Here is a 21,797-nt window from a genome sequence, read left to right on the forward strand (position 1 = left end):
GTGACCCCTCCCCCCAGGTGTGACCCCTCCCCCCCCAGGTGTGACCCCTCCCCCCAGGTGTGTGACCCCCCCCCCCCAGTGTGTGACCCCGCCCCCCAGGTGTGACCCCTCCCCCCAGGTGTGACCCCTCCCCCCCAGGTGTGACCCCTCCCCCCCAGGTGTGACCCCTCCCCCAGGTGCGACCCCTCCCCCCAGGTGTGACCCCCTCCCCCCAGGTGTGACCCCTCCTCCCCAGGTGTGACCCCCCCCTCCCCCCCAGGTGCGACACCCTCCCCAGGTGCGACCCCCCTCCCCCAGGTGTGACCCCTCCCCCCAGGTGTGACCCCTCCCCCCAGGTGTGACCCCTCCCCCCAGGTGTGACCCCTCCCCCCAGGTGTGACCCCTCCCCCCAGTGTGTGACCCCTCCCCAGGTGCGACCCCTCCCCCAGGTGTGACCCCTCCCCCCAGATGTGACCCCTCCCCAGGTGTGACCCCTCCCCCAGGTGTGACCCCTCCCCCCCAGGTGCGACCCCTCCCCAGGTGCGACCCCTCCCCCAGGTGTGACCCCCTCCCCCCAGATGTGACCCCATCCCCAGGTGTGACCCCTCCCCCAGGTGTGACCCCTCCCCCCGTCCCGCCCCCCCAGGTGTGACCCCTCCCCCAGGTGTGACCCCTCCTCCCCAGGTGTGACCCCCCCCCTCCCCCCAGGTGTGACCCCTCCCCCCAGGTGTGACCCCTCCCCCCAGGTGTGACCACCTCCCCAGGTGTGACCCCTCCCCTCCCAGGTGTGACCCCCTCCCCCGAGGTGTGACCCCTCCCCCAGGTGTGACCCCTCCCCCCAGGTTGTGACCCCTCCCCAGGTGTGACCCCCTCCTCAGGTGTGACCCCTCCCCCAGGTGTGACCCCTCCCCAGGTGTGACCCCTCCCCCAGGTGTGACCCCCTCCCCCAGGTGTGACCCCTCCCCCCAGGTGTGACCCCTCCCCCCAGGTGTGACCCCTCCCCCGTCCCGCCCCCCCAGGCTCGATTGGCTCCGGTTCCGTTTGGCGGCGGCGGCGCTGCGGCTGCTGAGCCGCTGGGGGGGCGCTGCCGCTCGGGGAGCACCTGCAGCAGCTGCTGCGCGCCTGAGGGGGGCGCCAGACACCCCGAAACGGCCGGAAAACGCCCCAAAACCACCCCCCAAAACCAGCCGGAAACACTGAAAAACCCCCCGGGAAACAGCGGGGAACAGCTGGAGAACAGCTGGAAACCCCAAAACTGCTGAAAACCGCCTCAAAATACCCCAAAATCCAGCCGGACAAGCTGAAACCACACCCCGAAAAACAGCTGGAAACACCCCGGGAAACAGCTGGAGAACAGCTGGAAACCCCAAAACTGCTGAAAACCGCCTCAAAATACCCCAAAATCCAGCCGGACAAGCTGAAACCACACCCGAAAAACAGCTGGAAACACCCGGGAAACAGCTGGAGAACAGCTGGAAACCCCAAAACTGCTGAAAACCGCCTCAAAATACCCCAAAATCCAGCCGGACAAGCTTGAAACGACACCCGAAAAACAGCTGGAAACACCCGGGAAACAGCTGGAGAACAGCTGGAAACCCCAAAACTGCTGAAAACCGCCTCAAAATACCCCAAAATCCAGCCGGACAAGCTGAAACCACACCCGAAAAAACAGCTGGAAACACCCGGGAAACAGCTGGAGAACAGCTGGAAACTCCAAAACTGCTGAAAACCGCCTCAAAATACCCCAAAATCCAGCCGGACAAGCTGAAACAACGGACAAGCTGAAACAACACCTGAAAAACAGCTGGAAACACCCGGGAAACAGCTGGAGAACAGCTGAAACCCCAAAACTGCTGAAAACCGCCTCAAAAATACCCCCAAAATCCAGCCGGACAAGCTGAAACCACACCCGAAAAACAGCTGGAAACACCCGGGAAACAGCTGGAGAACAGCTGGAAACTCCAAACACTGCTGAAAACCGCCTCAAAATACCCCAAAATCCAGCCGGACAAGCTGAAACGACACCCGAAAAACAGCTGGAAACACCCGGGAAACAGCGGAGAACAGCTGGAAACCCAAAACTGCTGAAAACCGCCTCAAAATACCCCAAAATCCAGCCGGACAAGCTGAAACCACACCCGAAAAACAGCTGGAAACACCCGGGAAACAGCTGGAGAACAGCTGGAAACTCCAAAACTGCTGAAAACCGCCTCAAAATACCCCAAAATCCAGCCGGACAAGCTGAAACCACACCCGAAAAACAGCTGGAAACACCCGGGAAACAGCTGGAGAACAGCTGGAAACTCCAAAACTGCTGAAAACCGCCTCAAAATACCCCAAAATCAGGCCGGACAAGCTGAAACAACACCTGAAAAACAGCTGGAAACACCCGGGAAACAGCTGGAGAACAGCTGGAAACCCCAAAACTGCTGAAAACCGCCTCAAAATACCCCAAAATCCAGCCGGACAAGCTGAAACCCAACCCGAAAAACAGCTGGAAACACCCGGGAAACAGCTGGAGAACAGCTGGAAACCCCAAAACTGCTGAAAACCGCCTCAAAATACCCCAAAATCCAGCCGGACAAGCTGAACAACACCCGAAAAACAGCTGGAAACACCCGGGAAACAGCTGGAGAACAGCTGGAAACCCCAAAACTGCTGAAAATCGCCTCAAAATACCCCAAAATCCAGCCGGACAAGCTGAAACCACACCCGAAAAACAGCTGGAAACACCCGGGAAACAGCTGGAGAACAGCTGGAACTCCAAAACTGCTGAAAACCCGCCTCAAAATACCCCAAAATCCAGCCGGATAAGCAGAAACAACACCCGAAAAAACAGCTGGAAACACCCGGGAAACAGCTGGAGAACAGCTGGAAACCCCAAAACTGCTGAAAACCGCCTCAAAATCCCCCAAAATCCAGCCGGACAAGCTGAAACAACACCTGAAAAACAGCTGGAAACACCCGGGAAACAGCTGGAGAACAGCTGGAAACCCCAAAACTGCTGAAAACCGCCTCAAAATACCCCAAAATCCAGCCGGACAAGCTGAAACGACACCCGAAAAACAGCTGGAAACACCCGGGAAACAGCTGGAGAACAGCTGGAAACTCCAAAACTGCTGAAAACCGCCTCAAAATACCCCAAAATCCAGCCGGACAAGCATGAAACCACACCCCGAAAAACAGCTGGAAACACCCGGGAAACAGCTGGAGAACAGCTGGAAACCCCGAAACTGCTGAAAACCGCCTCAAAATACCCCAAAAACCAGCCGGACAAACGAAACCACACCCGAAAAACAGCTGGAAACACCCGGGGAAACAGCTGGAGAACAGCTGGAAACCCCAAAACTGCTGAAAACCGCCTCAAAATACCCCAAAATCCAGCCGGACAAGCTGAAACGACACCCGAAAAACAGCTGGAAACACCTGGGAAACAGCGGGAAACACCCAGGAAACAGCTGGAACCCCAAAAGTGCAAAAAACACCCCAAAATACCCCAAAACCAGCTGGAAACACTGAAAAACCACCTGGGAAACAGCGGGAAACTCCCGGGAACCAGCAGGAAACACCCCAAAACTGGCCAAACCATCCCAAAGTACCCCAAAAAACCAGCCGGAAACACTGAAACAACCCCCGAAAACCAGCGGGAAACACCTGGGAAACAGCTGAGAAACAGCTGGAAACACCCAAAACTGCAAAAACGCCCCCGAAATACCCGAAAACCAGCCGGACACACTGAAAAAATACCTTAAAAACAACGGGAAACACCCAGGAACCAGCTGGAAACACCCAAAACTGGCCAAACCATCCCAAAGTACCCCCCAAAACCAGCCGGAAACACTGAAAAACCACCCGGGAAACAGCTGGAGAACAGCTGGAAACCCAAAACTGCCCCAAAACGCCCCAAAATACCCCCAAAAAACCAGCTGGAAACAGCCAAGAAACATCGGAAAACCAGTGAAAAGCACTTGAAAACAGCTGGAAACACCCCAAATACCCAAAAATCCCCCCAAACCAGCCAGAAACACTAAAAAACCACCTGGAAACCAGCCAGAAACACTAAAAAAACACCTGGAAACATCTGGAAACCAGCGGGAAAACACCAAGAAATCCCTGAAAACACCCCAAAAATCAGCCGGGAACAGCGAAAACACCTGAAAGCATCTGAAAAACACCTGAAACCAGCTGGAAACCCCCAAAAATGTCCAAAAATTACCCCAAAACCCAGCTGGAAACACCTGAAAACCAGCTGGACAACATCTGGAAGCATCCGGAAACGCCCGAAAACAGCTGGAAAACCCCAAGACTTGCCAAAACCGCCCCAAAATACCCCCCAAAACCAACCGGAAACACTGAAAAACCACCCAAAAACCAGCTGGAAACACCCGGGAAACAGCTGGAGAACAGCTGGAAACCCCGAAACTGCCAAAAACCGCCCCAAAATACCCCAAAAACGTGGAAACACTGAAAAACACCCCGAAAACCAGCTGGAAACACCCAAAAATGTCCTAAATACCCCAAAACCAGCTGGAAACACTGAAAAACACCTGAAAACCAGTGGGAAACACCTGGGAAACAGCTGGAAACAGCTGGAAACCCTAAACCAGCCCAAAATCACCCCAAAACCCAGCCAGAAACACGGCGAAGCACCCGAAAAAGAGGCAGAAACAGCTGGAACACAGCTGGAAACACCCGGGAAACGCTCGGAGGATACCCCAGAGCGGATGGGAACACGGAAAGAACACCTGGAAACAGCCGAAAGCGCCCCAAAATACCCGAAAACCACCTGAGGAACAGCTGGAAACAGCTGGAAACCACCCCAGAACCCACCTGAAAACCAAACCCCAAAAGCACCAAAAAACCCCCAAACCGCCCCAAAAAGGGCAACACCCGAAACCACCAAAAAGCACCCGAAAAGCACCCGAAAGACACCAAAAATGCCCCAATATCCCCCCAAAAGCCACTGTGAAGCCCCCAAAAGCCACTGTGAAGCCCCCAAAAGCCACTGTGAACCCCAAAAACCCCCAAATAAACCCAAAAGCGGAGCTGGGGGGTTGTGTTTTTTATTACAAACGGGGGCGTTTTGGGGCCGTTTTGGGGCGTTTTGGGGCCGTTTGGGGTCTCTCAGAAGTGGGCGGTGACTCGGTCGATCTCCAGGAGGTCGTCCAGGATCTGTGGGGCGGGAGGGGGGGTCAGGGGCTCACCTGTCCCTCACCTGTCCCACCCCTGTCCCTCACCTGTCCCCAACCACACCTGTCCCTACCCTGTCCCTCACCTGTCCCTCACCTGTCCCACCCCTGTCCCACACCTGTCCCCTCACCTGTCCCACTCCTGTCCCTCCCCTGTCCCACCCCTGTCCCACCCCTGTCCCTCACCTGTCCCACCCCTGTCCCCTCACCTGTCCCTCACCTGTCCCACCCTGTCCTTGTCCCACACCTGTCCCCAACCCCACCCCTGTCCCTCACCTGTCCCTCCCCTGTCCCTCCCCTGTCCCACCCCTGTCCCACCCCTGTCCCTCCCCTGTCCCTCACCCTGTCCCACCCCTGTCCTCACCTGTCCCTACCCTGTCCCTCACCTGTCCCTCACCTGTCCCACCCCTGTCCCTCACCTGTCCCCAACCACACCTGTCCCTACCCCTGTCCCTCACCTGTCCCTCACCTGTCCCACCCCTGTCCCACACCTGTCCCCAACCACACCTGTCCCTACCCTGTCCCACACCTGTCCCACCCCTGTCCCTCACCTGTCCCACACCTGTCCCTACCCTGTCCCTCACCTGTCCCACCCCTGTCCCTCACCTGTCCCCAACCACACCTGTCCCTACCCTGTCCCACACCTGTCCCACCCCTGTCCCTCACCTGTCCCCACCCTGTCCTTGTCCCACACCTGTCCCCAACCCCACCCCTGTCCCTCACCTGTCCCACCCCTGTTCCTCACCTGTCCCACTCCTGTCCCACCCCTGTCCCACCCCTGTCCCACCCCTGTCCCTCACCTGTCCCACCCCTGTCCCTCACCTGTCCCTCACCTGTCCCTCACCTGTCCCACACCTGTCCTTGTCCCACACCTGTCCCCAACCCCACCCCTGTCCCTCACCTGTCCCTGTCCCACACCTGACTCTTGTCCCACCTGTCCCCGACCCCTCACCTGTCCCTGTCCCTCACCTGTCCCAGCCCCACACCTGTCCCACCCCTGTCCCTCACCTGTCCCACCCCTGTCCCTCACCTGTCCCTCACCTGTCCCTCACCTGTCCCACACCTGTCCCCTCACCTGTCCCTCACCTGTCCCTCACCTGTCCCACCCCTGTCCCACCCCTGTCCCACCCCCTGTCCCTCACCTGTCCCTCACCTGTCCCCACCCCTGTCCCTCACCCTGTCCCACACCTGTCCCACCCCTGTCCCTCACCTGTCCCTCCCCTGTCCCACACCTGTCCCTCACCTGTCCCTCACCTGTCCCACCCCTGTCCCTCACCTGTCCCTCACCTGTCCCTCACCTGTCCCACACCTGTCCCTTGTCCCACACCTGTCCCCAACCCCACCCCTGTCCCTCACCTGTCCCTGTCCCACACCTGACTCTTGTCCCACCTGTCCCCGACCCCTCACCTGTCCCTGTCCCTCACCTGTCCCAGCCCCACACCTGTCCCACCCCTGTCCCTCACCTGTCCCACCCCTGTCCCTCACCTGTCCCTCACCTGTCCCTCACCTGTCCCACACCTGTCCCTCACCTGTCCCTCACCTGTCCCTCACCTGTCCCACCCCTGTCCCACCCCTGTCCCACCCCTGTCCCTCACCTGTCCCTCACCTGTCCCACCCCTGTCCCTCACCTGTCCCACACCTGTCCCACCCCTGTCCACCCTGTCCTTGTCCCACCCCTGTCCCACCCCTGTCCCACCCCTGTCCCTCACCTGTCCCTCACCTGTCCCACACCTGTCCCACCCCTGTCCCACCCCTGTCCCACCCCTGTCCCCACACCTGTCCCACCCCTGTCCCTCACCTGTCCCACCCCTGTCCCTCACCTGTCCCTCCACCTGTCCCACACCTGTCCCACCCCTGTCCCTCACCTGTCCCTCACCTGTCCCTCACCTGTCCCACACCTGTCCCTCCCCTGTCCCTCACCTGTCCCACACCTGTCCCACCCCTGTCCCACCCCTGTCCCTCACCTGTCCCACCCCTGTCCCTCCCCTGTCCCTCACCTGTCCCTCACCTGTCCCCCCCCGTGCTGGTGCCACTCACGATGTCGGGCGTGGTGCCGATCTTCTTGGCCAGCTCCCCTGTCCCACACCTGTCCCACACCTGTCCCTCACCTGTCCCACCCCTGTCCCACCCCTGTCCCTCCCCTGTCCCTCACCTGTCCCTCCCCTGTCCCTCACCTGTCCACCCCTGTCCCTCACCTGTCCCACCCCTGTCCCTCCCCTGTCCCTCACCTGTCCCACACCTGTCCCACCCCTGTCCCACCCCTGTCCCACCCCTGTCCCTCACCTGTCCCACCCCTGTCCCTCCCCTGTCCCACCCCTGTCCCACCCCTGTCCCTCACCTGTCCCTCACCTGTCCCTCCCCTGTCCCTCCCCTGTCCCTCACCTGTCCCTCACCTGTCCCACACCTGTCCCACCCCTGTCCCACCCCTGTCCCACCCCTGTCCCTCACCTGTCCCACCCCTGTCCCTCCCCTGTCCCTCACCTGTCCCTCACCTGTCCCACCCCTGTCCCACCCCTGTCCCTCCCCTGTCCCTCACCTGTCCCTCACCTGTCCCACCCCTGTCCCTCACCTGTCCCTCCCCTGTCCCACCCCTGTCCCTCACCTGTCCCTCACCTGTCCCTCACCTGTCCCTCACCTGTCCCTCACCTGTCCCACCCCTGTCCCTCACCTGTCCCTCACCTGTCCCACCCCTGTCCCTCACCTGTCCCTCCCCTGTCCCTCACCTGTCCCTCACCTGTCCCTCACCTGTCCCACCCCTGTCCCACCCCTGTCCCACCCCTGTCCCTCACCTGTCCCACCCCTGTCCCTCACCTGTCCCTCCCCTGTCCCTCACCTGTCCCACCCCTGTCCCTCACCTGTCCCACACCTGTCCCTCCCCTGTCCCTCACCTGTCCCACCCCTGTCCCTCACCTGTCCCTCCCCTGTCCCTCACCTGTCCCTCACCTGTCCCTCACCTGTCCCACCCCTGTCCCACCCCTGTCCCACCCCTGTCCCACCCCTGTCCCTCACCTGTCCCACCCCTGTCCCTCCCCTGTCCCTCCCCTGTCCCTCCCCTGTCCCTCACCTGTCCCTCCCCTGTCCCACCCCTGTCCCTCACCTGTCCCTCACCTGTCCCTCCCCTGTCCCACCCCTGTCCCTCACCTGTCCCTCACCTGTCCCTCACCTGTCCCACCCCTGTCCCTCACCTGTCCCTCACCTGTCCCTCCCCTGTCCCTCCCCTGTCCCACCCCTGTCCCTCACCTGTCCCTCACCTGTCCCTCCCCTGTCCCACCCCTGTCCCTCACCTGTCCCTCACCTGTCCCTCCCCTGTCCCTCCCCTGTCCCTCACCTGTCCCACCCCTGTCCCTCACCTGTCCCTCACCTGTCCCTCCCCTGTCCCACCCCTGTCCCTCACCTGTCCCTCACCTGTCCCTCCCCTGTCCCTCCCCTGTCCCTCACCTGTCCCTCCCCTGTCCCTCACCTGTCCCTCACCTGTCCCACACCTGTCCCTGTCCCTGACCTGTCCCTGACCTGTCCCACCCCTGTCCCACCCCTGTCCCTCACCTGTCCCACCCCTGTTCCTCACCTGTCCCACCCCTGTTCCTCACCTGTCCCTCACCTGTCCCACCCCTGTCCCACCCCTGTCCCTCACCTGTCCCACACCTGTCCCACTCCTGTCCCACCCCTGTCCCTCACCTGTCCCACCCCTGTCCCTCCCCTGTCCCTCACCTGTCCCACACCTGTCCCACCCCTGTCCCTCACCTGTCCCACCCCTGTCCCACCCCTGTCCCTCACCTGTCCCTCACCTGTCCCTCCCCTGTCCCACCCCTGTCCCTCCCCTGTCCCACCCCTGTCCCTCACCTGTCCCACCCCTGTCCCACCCCTGTCCCCCCCCGTGCTGGTGCCACTCACGATGTCGGGCGTGGTGCCGATCTTCTTGGCCAGCTCGCCGCGCTCCATGGCGCTCAGGTACAGGAACCTGCCCAGCAGTTCCCCGTCCAGCACGTTCCGCACGGCGTTCTGGAGCAGCCGCCGCTCCGACTGCAGCAGCCTGCGGGCACAGGGGGGACAGGGGACAGGTGAGGGACAGGTGGGACAGGTGAGGGACAGGTGAGGGACAGGTGAGCGACAGGTGGGACAGGTGAGGGGCAGGTGAGCGACAGGTGAGGGGCAGGTGAGCGACAGGTGGGACAGGTGGGACAGGTGGGACAGGTGAGTGACAGGTGGGACAGGTGAGGGACAGGTGAGGGGCAGGTGAGCGACAGGTGAGGGACAGGTGAGCGACAGGTGAGGGACAGGTGGGACAGGTGGGACAGGTGAGTGACAGGTGGGACAGGTGAGGGACAGGTGAGGGGCAGGTGAGCGACAGGTGAGGGGCAGGTGAGCGACAGGTGAGGGACAGGTGGGACAGGTGGGACAGGTGAGTGACAGGTGGGACAGGTGAGGGACAGGTGAGGGGCAGGTGAGCGACAGGTGAGGGACAGGTGAGCGACAGGTGGGACAGGTGAGGGACAGGTGAGGGGCAGGTGTGGGACAGGGGTGGGACAGGTGAGGGACAGGTGATGGTACCTAAATACCTGGGGGTTGAGCCCCACCAGGTGTGCCCAGGTGTGCCCAGGTGTACCCAGGTGTGCCCAGCTGTATCCCAGGTGTGCCCAGGTGTGCCCAGGTGTGCCCAGGTGTGCCCAGCTGTATCCCAGGTGTGCCCAGGTGTGCCCAGGTGTATCCCAGGTGTACCCAGCTGTATCCCAGGTGTGCCCAGGTGTGGCCCAGGTGTGGCCAGATGTATCCCAGGTGTGTCCCAGGTGTGCCCAGGTGTATCCCAGGTGTACCCAGCTGTATCCCAGGTGTGCCCAGGTGTGCCCAGGTGTGGCCCAGGTGTGGCCCAGGTATACCCAGGTGTATCCCAGGTGTATCCCAGGTGTATCCCAGGTGTGCCCAGGTGTGGCCCAGGTGTGGCCCAGCTGTATCCCAGGTGTGCCCAGGTGTACCCAGGTGTGCCCAGGTGTGGCCCAGCTGTATCCCAGGTGTGCCCAGGTGTGGCCCAGGTGTACTCAGGTGTGCCCAGGTGTGGCCCAGCTGTATCCCAGGTGTGCCCAGGTGTGGCCCAGGTGTGCCCAGGTGTATCCCAGGTATCCCCAGGTGTACCCAGGTGTACCCAGCTGTATCCCAGGTGTGCCCAGGTGTGCCATTACCTGAAGGCCCGGGGGTTGAGCCCGGCCAGGTGGGGCAGGGCGGAGCTGAGCGCGTTCTGCAGCATCAGCAGCCTCCTGTAGGTTTTCTCCTGCATCGGCAGCAGCAGCCCCAGGCCCCCGTCCAGCGTCGCTGCGGGGACGGCGCGGTCAGGGCGCCCCCAAATCCCGGCACCCCGAATCCCGGCACCCCGAAATCCCGGCACCCCGAATCCCGGCGCCCCGAATCCCGGCACCCCGAATCCCAGCACCCCAAATCCCGGCACCCCGAAATCCCGGCACACCAAATCCCAGCACCCCAAAATCCCGGCGCCCCGAAATCCCAGCACCCCAAAATCCCGGCACCCCGAATCCCGGCACCCCGAATCCCGGCACACCAAATCCCAGCACCCCAAATCCCGGCACCCCAAAATCCCGGCACCCCGAAATCCCGGCACACCAAATCCCAGCACCCCAAAATCCCGGCGCCCCGAAATCCCGGCACCCCAAATCCCGGCACCCCGAAATCCCGGCACCCCGAATCCCGGCGCCCCGAATCCCGGCACCCCGAATCCCGGCACCCCGAATCCCGGCACCCCCAATCCCGGCACCCCAAATCCCGGCACCCCCAATCCCAGCACACCGAATCCCAGCACCCCAAATCTCACCCCAAATCCCGGCACCCCAAATTCCACCCCAAATCCCAGCACCCCAAATCCCGGCACCCCGAATTCCACCCTGACTTCCGGCACCCTAAATCCCACCCCAAATCCCGGCACCCCGAATCCCGGCACCCCGAATTCCACCCCAGATCCCGGCACCCCAAATCCCAGCACCCCAAATCCCAGCACCCCGAATCCCACCCCAAATCTCAGCACCCCGAATTCCACCCTGAATCCCGGCACCCCCAATCCCAGCACCCCCAATCCCGGCACCCCAAATCCCGGCACCCCCAATCCCAGCACACCGAATCCCAGCACCCCAAATCTCACCCCAAATCCCGGCACCCCAAATTCCACCCCAAATCCCAGCACCCCAAATCTCGGCACCCCGAATTCCACCCCAGATCCCGGCACCCCAAATCCCAGCACCCCAAATCCCGGCACCCCGAATTCCACCCTGACTCCCGGCCTCCCACATCCCAGCACCTCAAATCCCTCCCCCAATCCCGGCACCCCGAATTCCACCCCAAATCCCCACCCCCCAAATCCCGGCACCCCGAATCCCGGCACCCCCAAATCCCGGCACCCCAAATCCCGGCACCCGCAAATCCCGGCACCCCGAATCCCGGCACCCCCAAATCCCGGCACCCCCATCCCGGCACCCCCAATCCCGGCACCCCCAAATCCCGGCACCCCCATCCCGGCACCCCGAATCCCGGTACCCCCCAATCCCGGCACCCCCAATCCCGGCACCCCGAATCCCGGCACCCCCAATCCCGGTACCCCCAAATCCCGGCACCCCCAATCCCGGCACCCCGAATCCCGGCACCCCCAATCCCGGTACCCCCAAATCCCGGCACCCCAAATCCCGGCACCCCCAATCCCGGCACCCCCATCCCGGCACCCCGAATCCCGGCACCCCCAAATCCCGGCACCCCGAATCCCGGCACCCCCAATCCCGGCACCCCCAAATCCCGGCACCCCCATCCCGGCACCCCGAATCCCGGCACCCCCAATCCCGGTACCCCCAAATCCCGGCACCCCAAATCCCGGCACCCCCAATCCCGGCACCCCCAAATCCCGGCACCCCCATCCCGGCACCCCGAATCCCGGCACCCCCAATCCCAGCACCCCCAAATCCCGGCACCCCAAATCCCGGCACCCCCAATCCCGGCACCCCGAATCCCGGCACCCCCGAATCCCGGCACCCCCTATCCCGGCACCCCCAAATCCCGGCACCCCCAATCCCGGCACCCCCAAATCCCGGCACCCCCATCCCGGCACCCCGAATCCCGGCACCCCCAATCCCGGCACCCCCAATCCCGGCACCCCGAATCCCGGCACCCCCAATCCCGGTACCCCCAAATCCCGGCACCCCCAATCCCGGCACCCCGAATCCCGGCACCCCCAATCCCGGTACCCCCAAATCCCGGCACCCCAAATCCCGGCACCCCCAATCCCGGCACCCCCATCCCGGCACCCCGAATCCCGGCACCCCCAAATCCCGGCACCCCGAATCCCGGCACCCCCAATCCCGGCACCCCCAAATCCCGGCACCCCCATCCCGGCACCCCGAATCCCGGCACCCCCAATCCCGGTACCCCCAAATCCCGGCACCCCAAATCCCGGCACCCCCAATCCCGGCACCCCCAAATCCCGGCACCCCCATCCCGGCACCCCGAATCCCGGCACCCCCAATCCCAGCACCCCCAAATCCCGGCACCCCAAATCCCGGCACCCCCAATCCCGGCACCCCGAATCCCGGCACCCCCGAATCCCGGCACCCCCAATCCCGGCACCCCCAAATCCCGGCACCCCCCATCCCCACACCCCAAATCCTGGCACCCCGAATCCCGGCACCCCCAAATCCCAGCACCCCCAATCCCAGCACCCCAAATCCCGGCACCCCAACTCCTGGCACCCCCAAATCCCAGCACCCCCAATCCCAGCACCCCAAATCCCGGCACCCCAACTCCCGGCACCTCCCAATCCCGGCACCCCCCAATCCCGGCACCCCCCAATCCCAGCACCCCAAATCCCAGCACCCCAACTCCTGGCACCCCCCAATCCCAGCACCCCAAATCCCGGCAACCCCCATCCCCACACCCCACCCACAACCCTGACTGGTGGTCGGAGGTGCCGGATGGGCCCCGCCCCTCACCGAACCAGGTGAGTGCTCGTTCAACCAGGTGAGCCCCGCCCAGGCCCCGCCCAGCCCCAGGTGTGTCCCCAGGTGTGTCCCCAGGTGTGTCCCCTCCTCACCGAACCAGGTGATGTGCTTGTTCTCCCAGGTGCTGGAGCGGCGGTTGGGCCCCTCGGGGTGCCCCCGGCACGGCGTGCGCCAGAAGGTGTTGACGTGGGCGCCCACGTGGAAGTCGGCGCGGCGCAGCAGCCGCAGCCCCCCAAACGACTCCTTGGCTGGAGGGACACCACGGGTTCACCACGGGGTCACCACGGGGTCACCACGGGGTCACCACGGGGTCACCAGGGGTCACCTGGGGTAACCAGGGGTCACCTGGCCCCGCCCCGCTCACCTTCCGGCAGGTACATGTACACCAGCAGGTTCCGGTCACGGTCAGACACTGCGGGGATGGCAGGGAAATCATTGGGAGGCACCAAAATCAACCCAAATCCACCCAAAGCTCAGCCTGAACTCAACCGAAATTCAGCCAAAGTCACCTGAACTCAACCGAAATTCAGCCAAAGTCACCTGAACTCAACCCAAACCCAACTGAACTCAACCCAAACCCAAGTGATTCATCCCAAAGCCACCCAAATCCAACCCAAACCCACCCAAAACTCACCTGAACTCAACCCAAACCCAAGTGATTCAACCAAACTCATCCCAAATCCACCCAAATTCACCCAAAGCTCTGCCTAAACTCAACCGAAATTCAGCCAAAGTCACCTGAACTCAACCCAAACCCAACTGATCCATCCAAACTCAACCAAAGCCACCCAAAACTCACCTGAACTCAACCCAAACCCAACTGAACTCAACCCAAAGCCAACTGATTCATCCCAAATCCAACCCAAACCCATCCACATCCAACCCAAACTCAACCCAACCCACGCCAAATTCACCCAAACTCAACTGAGCTCATCCAAACTCAACCCCAACTCAGCCAAAGTCACCTGGACTCAACCCAAACCCAACTGAACTCAACCCAAACCCAAGTGATTCATCCCAAAGCCACCCAAATCCACCCAAAACTCACCTGAACTCAACCCAAACCCAACTGATTCAACCAAACTCAACCCAAATCCACCCAAATTCACCCAAAGCTCTGCCTAAACTCAACCGAAATTCAGCCAAAGTCACCTGAACTCAACCCAAACCCAACTGAACTCAACGGATTTCAACCAGACCCAACTGAACTCAACCCAAACCCAACTGATTCATCCAAAATCCACCCAAATCCACCCAAAATTCATCTGAACTCAACCCAAACCCAGCCCAAATTCACCCAAACTCAACTGAACTCATCCCAACTCATCCAAATCCACCCAAAACTCAGCCAAACTCAGTGGAACTCAAACCCAACTGATTCATCCAAACTCAACCAAAGCCACCCAAATCCAACCCAAACCCACCCAAAACTCACCTGAACTCAACCCAAACCCAAGTGATTCAACCAAACTCATCCCAAATCCACCCAAATTCACCCAAAGCTCCGCCTAAACTCAACCGAAATTCAGCCAAAGTCACCTGAACTCAACCCAAACCCAACTGATCCATCCAAACTCAACCAAAGCCACCCAAAACTCACCTGAACTCAACCCAAACCCAACTATTCCAACCAAACTCATCCCAAACCCAGCCAAATCCAACCCAAACCCACCCAAAATTCAGCTGAACTCAACCCAAACCCAACGGACTCAACCAAACTCAACCCAAACCCATCTAAACTCAACCCAAACTCATCCCAAATCCACCCAAAACTCACCTGAACTCAACCCAAACCAACCCAAAGTCAAGGAATTTCATCCAAACCCAACTGAACTCAACCCAAAGCCAACTGATTCAACCAAACTCATCCCAAATCCAACCCAAACCCACCCAAAACTCACCTGAACTCAACCCAAACCCAACTGACTCAACCAAACTCAACCAAAGCCACCCAAATCCAACCCAAACCCACCCAAAATTCAGCTGAACTCAACCCAAACCCAACTGACTCAACCAAACTCAACCAAAGCCACCCAAAACTCACCTGAACTCAACCCGAAGTCAAGGAATTTCAACCGGACACAACTGAACTCAACCCAAACCCAACTGATTCATCCAAACTCTACCAAAGCCACCCAAATCCAACCCAAACCCACCCAAAACTCACCTGAACTCAACCCAAACTCCCCAAATTTCGACCCAACCCAACCCAAACGTTCCCGCCCCCCGTCCCGCGCCGCCGCGGGCCCCGTCCGTACCCAGGAAGCCGAGCTGGGTGCCGTCCACCATGAAGTCCACGCTGTAAACCTCCAGCGGCTTCGCGTCCTGCCGGGGACACTCCTGTCACCGGCACCGTCCCAGTGCCGCGGGTGGCGCCCGGCCGTGCCCCGACACCCCCCCCAAGTGAGCCCTGAGTGCCCCCCAAAACCCTCGGAGTGTCCCTCAGGTGTCCCTCGAAGACCTCCCCAAATGTCCCCAAAGACCCCTGGGTGTCCCCAAGACCTTCAGGTGTCCTCCAGGACCCTCAGGTGTCCCTCAAAGACCCCCCAGTGTCCCCAAACACTCCTGGGTGTCCCCAAGATTCTCAGGTGTCCTCCAGGACCCTCAGGTGTCCCTCAAAGACCCTCCAAATGTTCCCAAAGATCCCTGGGTGCCCCCAAGACCCTCAGGTGTCTCCTGTGACCCTCAGGTGTCTCCTGTGACCCTCGGGTGTTCTCCAGGACCTTCAGGTGTCTCTCAGGACCCTCAGGTGTTCCCTGAAGACCCCCAAATGTCCCTGAAGACCCCTGGGTGCCCCCAAGACCTTCAGGTGTCCTCCAGGACCCTCAGGTGTCCCTCAAAGACCCCCCAGTGTCCCCAAACACTCCTGGGTGTCCCCAAGACTCTCAGGTGTCCTCCAGGACCCTCAGGTGTCCCTCAAAGACCCTCCAAATGTTCCCAAAGATCCCTGGGTGCCCCCAAGACCCTCAGGTGTCTCCTGTGACCCTCAGGTGTCTCCTGTGACCCTCGGGTGTTCTCCAGGACCTTCAGGTGTCTCTCAGGACCCTCAGGTGTTCCCTGAAGACCCCCAAATGTCCCTGAAGACCCCTGGGTGCCCCCAAGACCTTCAGGTGTCCTCCAGGACCCTCAGGTGTCCCTCAAAGACCCCCCAGTGTCCCCAAACACTCCTGGGTGTCCCCAAGACTCTCAGGTGTCCTCCAGGACCCTCAGGTGTCCCTCAAAGACCCTCCAAATGTTCCCAAAGATCCCTGGGTGCCCCCAAGACCCTCAGGTGTCTCCTGTGACCCTCGGGTGTTCTCCAGGACCTTCAGGTATCTCTCAGGACCCTCAGGTGTTCCCTGAAGACCCCCAAATGTCCCTGAAGACCCCTGGGTGTCCCCAAGACCTTCAGGTGTCCTCCAGGACCCTCAGGTGTCCCTCAAAGACCCCCCAGTGTCCCCAAACACTCCTGGGTGTCCCCAAGACTCTCAGGTGTCCTCCAGGACCCTCAGGTGTCCCTCAAAGACCCTCCAAATGTTCCCAAAGATCCCTGGGTGCCCCCAAGACCCTCAGGTGTCTCCTGTGACCCTCGGGTGTTCTCCAGGACCTTCAGGTATCTCTCAGGACCCTCAGGTGTTCCCTGAAGACCCCCAAATGTCCCTGAAGACCCCTGGGTGTCCCCAAGACCTTCAGGTGTCCTCCAGGACCCTCAGGTGTCCCTCAAAGACCCCCCAGTGTCCCCAAACACTCCTGGGTGTCCCCAAGATTCTCAGGTGTCCTCCAGGACCCTCAGGTGTCCCTCAAAGACCCTCCAAATGTTCCCAAAGATCCCTGGGTGCCCCCAAGACCCTCAGGTGTCTCCTGTGACCCTCAGGTGTCTCCTGTGACCCTCGGGTGTTCTCCAGGACCTTCAGGTATCTCTCAGGACCCTCAGGTGTTCCCTGAAGACCCCCAAATGTCCCTGAAGACCCCTGGGTGTCCCCAAGACCTTCAGGTGTCCTCCAGGACCCTCAGGTGTCCCTCAAAGACCCCCCAGTGTCCCCAAACACTCCTGGGTGTCCCCAAGATTCTCAGGTGTCCTCCAGGACCCTCAGGTGTCCCTCAAAGACCCTCCAAATGTTCCCAAAGATCCCTGGGTGCCCCCAAGACCCTCAGGTGTCTCCTGTGACCCTCAGGTGTCTCCTGTGACCCTCGGGTGTTCTCCAGGACCTTCAGGTATCTCTCAGGACCCTCAGGTGTTCCCTGAAGACCCCCAAATGTCCCTGAAGACCCCTGGGTGTCCCCCAAGACCTTCAGGTGTCCTCCAGGACCCTCAGGTGTCCCTCAAAGACCCCCCAGTGTCCCCAAACACTCCTGGGTGTCCCCAAGACCCTCAGGGGTCTCCTGTGACCCCTGGGTGTTCTCCAGGACCTTCAGGTGTCCCTCAGGTGTCTCCTGTGAGCCCTGGGTGTCCCCAAGACCCTCAGGTGTCCCCTGTGACCCTTGGGTGTCCTCCAGGACCCTCAGGTGTCACCTGCGAGTCCCCCAGGACCCCTGGGTGTCCCCTGTGAACCCCAGGTGGCCCCATGGGAGGGGTTTGGTGGCCCTGGGGGGGGGGGGGTTTAGTGGCCTGGTGGCCCCATGGGAGGGGTCTTGTGGCCCAATGGTCCCATGGGTGGTTTGGTGGCCTGGTAGCCCCATGGGAGGAGTTTGGTGGCCCCATGGGCGGTTCAGTGGCCCTGGTAACCCCGTAGGAGGAGTTTGATGGCCCCAGTGGCCGGTTTGGTGGCCCAGTAACCCCATAGGAGAGGTTTGGTGGCCCCATGGGGGGTTCAGTGTCCCAGTAACCCCATAGGAGAGGTTTGGTGGCCCTGTGGGCAGTTTGGTGGCCTGGTAACCCCGTGGGAGGGGTTTGGTGGCCCTGTGGGCGGTTCGGTGGCCTGGTAACCTCATAGGAGAGGTTTGGTGGCCCAGTAACCCCACAGGAGAGGTTTGATGGCCCTGTGGGCAGTTCAGTGGCCCAGTGGCCCCATGGGAGGGGTTTGGTGGCCCCGTGGGCGCTTTGGTGGCCCAGTAACCCCATAGGAGAGGTTTGGTGGCCCCATGGGCACTTTGGTGGCCCAGTAATCCCACAGGAGAGGTTTGGTGGCCCCGTGGGCGCTTTGGTGGCCCAGTAACCCCATAGGAGAGGTTTGGTGGCCCCGTGGGCGCTTTGGTGGCCCAGTAACCCCATAGGAGAGGTTTGGTGGCCCCGTGGGCGCTTTGGTGGCCCAGTAACCCCATAGGAGAGGTTTGGTGGCCCAGTGGCCGGTTGGGTGGCCCGGCGGCTCACCCGGCTGACGAGGGACAGGGTCTTGCTCTCCTCCTGGTAGCGCAGCAGCGAGATGCTCTTCATGAGGTCGGCGGCCAGGATGAAGCTCTTGACGCTGATCATCTGGTGGATGTAGAGCTGCGTGTCGATGAAGGCCATGCCCGTCAGCTCGTTGTCCTTCAGGCTCCACAGGAAGATCTGAGTGGGGACAGGGACACCCCGAGGTCACCGTGGTGGCCCTTGACACCCCTTTGGTGGCCCCTTGGGTCATGGAACCGAACCCAACCAACAGTGAGTGGCCACCAACGTTGACTCATTGACCATCAGGCTCCACAAGAAGATCTGAGCGGGGACAGGGACACCTCGAGGTCACCGTGGTGGCCCTTGACACCCCCTTGGTGGCCCCTTGGGTCACCGAACCCAACCAATGTTGAGTGGCCACCAACATCAGTTCCTCGGCCTTCAGGCTCCACAGGAAGATCGAGGGGGGACAGGGACACCTCGAGGTCACCGTGGTGGCCCTTGACACCCCTTTGGTGGCCCCTTGGGTCATAGAACCGAACCCAACCAACAGTGAGTGGCCACCAACATTGACTCATTGACCATCAGGCTCCACAAGAAGATCTGAGCGGGGACAGGGACACCTTGAGGTCACCGTGGTGGCCCTTGACACCCCCTTGGTGGCCCCTTGGGTCACCGAACCCAACCAATGTTGAGTGGCCACCAACGTTGACTCATTGACCATCAGGCTCCACAAGAAGATCTGAGTGGGGACAGGGACACCTCGAGGTCACCGTGGTGGCCCTTGACACCCCTTTGGTGGCCCCTTGGGTCATAGAACCGAACCCAACCAACAGTGAGTGGCCACCAACATTGACTCATTGACCATCAGGCTCCACAAGAAGATCTGAGTGGGGACAGGGACACCTCGAGGTCACCGTGGTGGCCCTTGACACCCCCTTGGTGGCCCCTTGGGTCACCGAACCCAACCAATGTTGAGTGGCCACCACCATCAGTTCCTCGGCCTTCAGGCTCCACAAGAAGATCTGAGTGGGGACAGGGACACCTCGAGGTCACCGTGGTGGCCCTTGACACCCCTTTGGTGGCCCCTTGGGTCACAGAACCGAACTCAACCAACGTTGAGTGGCCACCAACATCAATTCCTCGGCCTTCAGGCTCCACAAGAAGATCTGAGTGGGGACAGGGACACCTCGAGGTCACCGTGGAGGTGCCCCCAGGTGCCCCCCAGGTGCCCGCAGTACCTTCTGGCCGATGGCAGACACCAGGTAGCCGTGGCAGTGGCACGGGGCGGTCACTGGTGTGTGCCCAGGTGTGCCCAGGTGTGCCCAGGTGTACTCAGGTGTGTGCCCAGGTGTGCCCAGGTGTGCCCAGGTGTGCCCCAGATGTACTCAGGTGTGCCCAGGTGTACTCAGGTGTGTGCCCAGGTGTACCCAGGTGTACCCAGGTGTGCCCCAGATGTACTCAGGTGTACTCAGGTGTGCCAAGGTGTGCCCAGGTGCCCCCCAGGTGCCCGCAGTACCTTCTGGCCGATGGCAGACACCAGGTAGCCGTGGCAGTGGCACGGGGCGGTCACTGGTGTGTGCCCAGGTGTGCCCAGGTGTGCCCAGGTGTACTCAGGTGTGTGCCCAGGTGTGCCCAGGTGTGCCCAGGTGTGCCCCAGATGTACTCAGGTGTGCCCAGGTGTACTCAGGTGTGTGCCCAGGTGTACCCAGGTGTACCCAGGTGTGCCTCAGATGTACTCAGGTGTACTCAGGTGTGCCAAGGTGTGCCCAGGTGCCCCCCAGGTGCCCGCAGTACCTTCTGGCCGATGGCAGACACCAGGTAGCCGTGGCAGTGGCACAGGGCGGTCACGGGTCCCTTCTGCTCCTTCTCGTAGAGCACCTTGAACTTGTTCTTGGTCAGGGGCTGCCCCGGCTCGGGCACCACCTCGATCACGTCCAGGATCAGGATCTGGGCACGGGGGGCGGGGGTCAGGGGGTCATGCCCACAGGTGTGCCCAGGCACCCCCCAGGTGTGCCCTGAGAGAGCCCAGGTGAGCCCTGGTACCCCCCAGGTGTGTCCTGGCAACCCCCAGGTGTGTCCTGGCACCCTCCAGGTGGGTCCTGGCACCCCCCAGGTGTGGCCTGGCAGCCCCCAAGTGGGTCCTGGCAACCCCCAGGTGAGTCCTCAGAGAGCCCAGGTGAGTCCTGGCACCCCCCAGGTGTGTCCTGGCACCTTCCAGGTGTGCCCAGGCACCCCCCAGGTGTATCCTGGCAGCCCCCAGGTGAGTCCTGGCACCCCCCAGGTGAGTCCTGGCAACCCCCAGGTGAGTCCTCAGAGAGCCCAGGTGAGTCCTGGCACCCCCCAGGTGTGTCCTGGCAACCCCCAGGTGTGCCCAGGCACCCCCCAGGTGTATCCTGGCAGCCCCCAGGTGAGTCCTGGCACTGCCCAGGTGAGTCCTGAGAGAGCCCAGATGAGTCCTGGCAACCCCCAGGTGACTCCTGGCACCCCCCAGGTGTGTCCTGGCAACCCCCAGGTGGGTCCTGGCATCCCCCAGGTGAGCCCTGGCCCCCCCCAGGTGGGTCCTGGCATCCCCCAGGTGAGTCCTGGCATCCCCCAGGTGGGTCCTGGCATCCCCCAGGTGTATCCTGGCAGCCCCCAGGTGAGTCCTGGCACTGCCCAGGTGAGTCCTGAGAGAGCCCAGATGAGTCCTGGCAACCCCCAGGTGAGTCCTGGCACCCCCCAGGTGTGTCCTGGCAACCCCCAGGTGGGTCCTGGCATCCCCCAGGTGAGCCCTGGCCCCCCCCAGGTGAGTCCTGGCATCCCCCAGGTGAGTCCTGGCACCCCCCCGTGAGTTCTGGCACCCTCCAGGTGTGTACTGAGAGAGCCCAGGTGTGCCCTGGTACCCTCCAGGTGAGTCCTGCCACGGCCCAGGTGTGCCCTGGCACCCCCCAGGTGTGCCCTGGCACCCCCCAGGTGTCACCCCAGACCCCCCCATGCTGTCTCCAGCATCCCCTGAGCACCTTCAGAACCCCCAGGTACCCCCAGGTGCCTCCCAGGTACCCCCAGCTGTGCCCAGGTGTCCCCCAGGTATCCCCAGGTGTGCCCAGGTATCCCCAGGTGCCCCCAGGTGTGCCCAGGTGTGCCCAGGTATCCCCCAGGTGCCCCCAGGTGTGCCCAGGTCCCCCCCCAGGTATCCCCAGGTGCCCCCAGGTACCCCCAGGTGTGCTCAGGTACCCTCCGGGTAACCCCAGCTGTGCCCGGATGCCCCCAGGTGTTCCCAGGTACCCCCAGCTGCCCCCAGGTACCCCCAGGTGCCCCCCGAGCTGTTCCCAGGTACCCCCAAGTGTTCCCAGGAACCCCCAGGTGTGCCCAGGT

General features: G+C 61.9%; 1 protein-coding gene and 2 long non-coding RNA genes across 8 annotated transcripts in view; 1 reads left to right on the forward strand and 2 right to left on the reverse strand.

Annotated features, from left to right (window-relative positions):
• Window positions 1-5,028: 5,028 nt before the first annotated feature.
• Window positions 5,029-21,797, reverse strand: part of CPSF1 (cleavage and polyadenylation specific factor 1) — a 112,640-nt gene continuing 95,871 nt past the window's right edge. The window contains 8 exon segments of the mRNA XM_048286336.1: window positions 5,029-5,151; window positions 9,060-9,198; window positions 10,343-10,472; window positions 13,243-13,398; window positions 13,515-13,562; window positions 15,409-15,475; window positions 18,441-18,617; window positions 20,238-20,390. Of these exon segments, the coding sequence (XP_048142293.1) occupies window positions 5,104-5,151; window positions 9,060-9,198; window positions 10,343-10,472; window positions 13,243-13,398; window positions 13,515-13,562; window positions 15,409-15,475; window positions 18,441-18,617; window positions 20,238-20,390 (918 nt within the window). The 3' untranslated portion in view covers window positions 5,029-5,103.
• Window positions 10,237-21,572, forward strand: LOC125316924. The gene is made up of 3 exons (XR_007199913.1): window positions 10,237-10,268; window positions 19,792-19,824; window positions 21,540-21,572. It is a non-coding gene; the product is annotated as an uncharacterized LOC125316924 (long non-coding RNA).
• LOC125316922 lies at window positions 15,518-17,301 on the reverse strand. 6 transcript variants are annotated; one of them, XR_007199906.1, is made up of 4 exons: window positions 17,218-17,301; window positions 16,917-17,128; window positions 15,753-16,827; window positions 15,518-15,663 (listed from the first exon to the last, which is right to left on the reverse strand). It is a non-coding gene; the product is annotated as an uncharacterized LOC125316922 (long non-coding RNA). The 6 variants fall into 6 exon arrangements; XR_007199911.1 differs by lacking the exon at window positions 17,218-17,301 and having other exon boundaries at window positions 15,519-15,663; window positions 15,753-16,265; window positions 16,355-16,827; window positions 16,917-17,044; XR_007199909.1 differs by lacking the exon at window positions 17,218-17,301 and having other exon boundaries at window positions 15,520-15,663; window positions 15,753-16,546; window positions 16,636-16,827; window positions 16,917-17,044.

This window comes from Corvus hawaiiensis, chromosome 26, assembly GCF_020740725.1.
Source record: "Corvus hawaiiensis isolate bCorHaw1 chromosome 26, bCorHaw1.pri.cur, whole genome shotgun sequence".
NCBI lineage: Eukaryota > Metazoa > Chordata > Aves > Passeriformes > Corvidae > Corvus > Corvus hawaiiensis.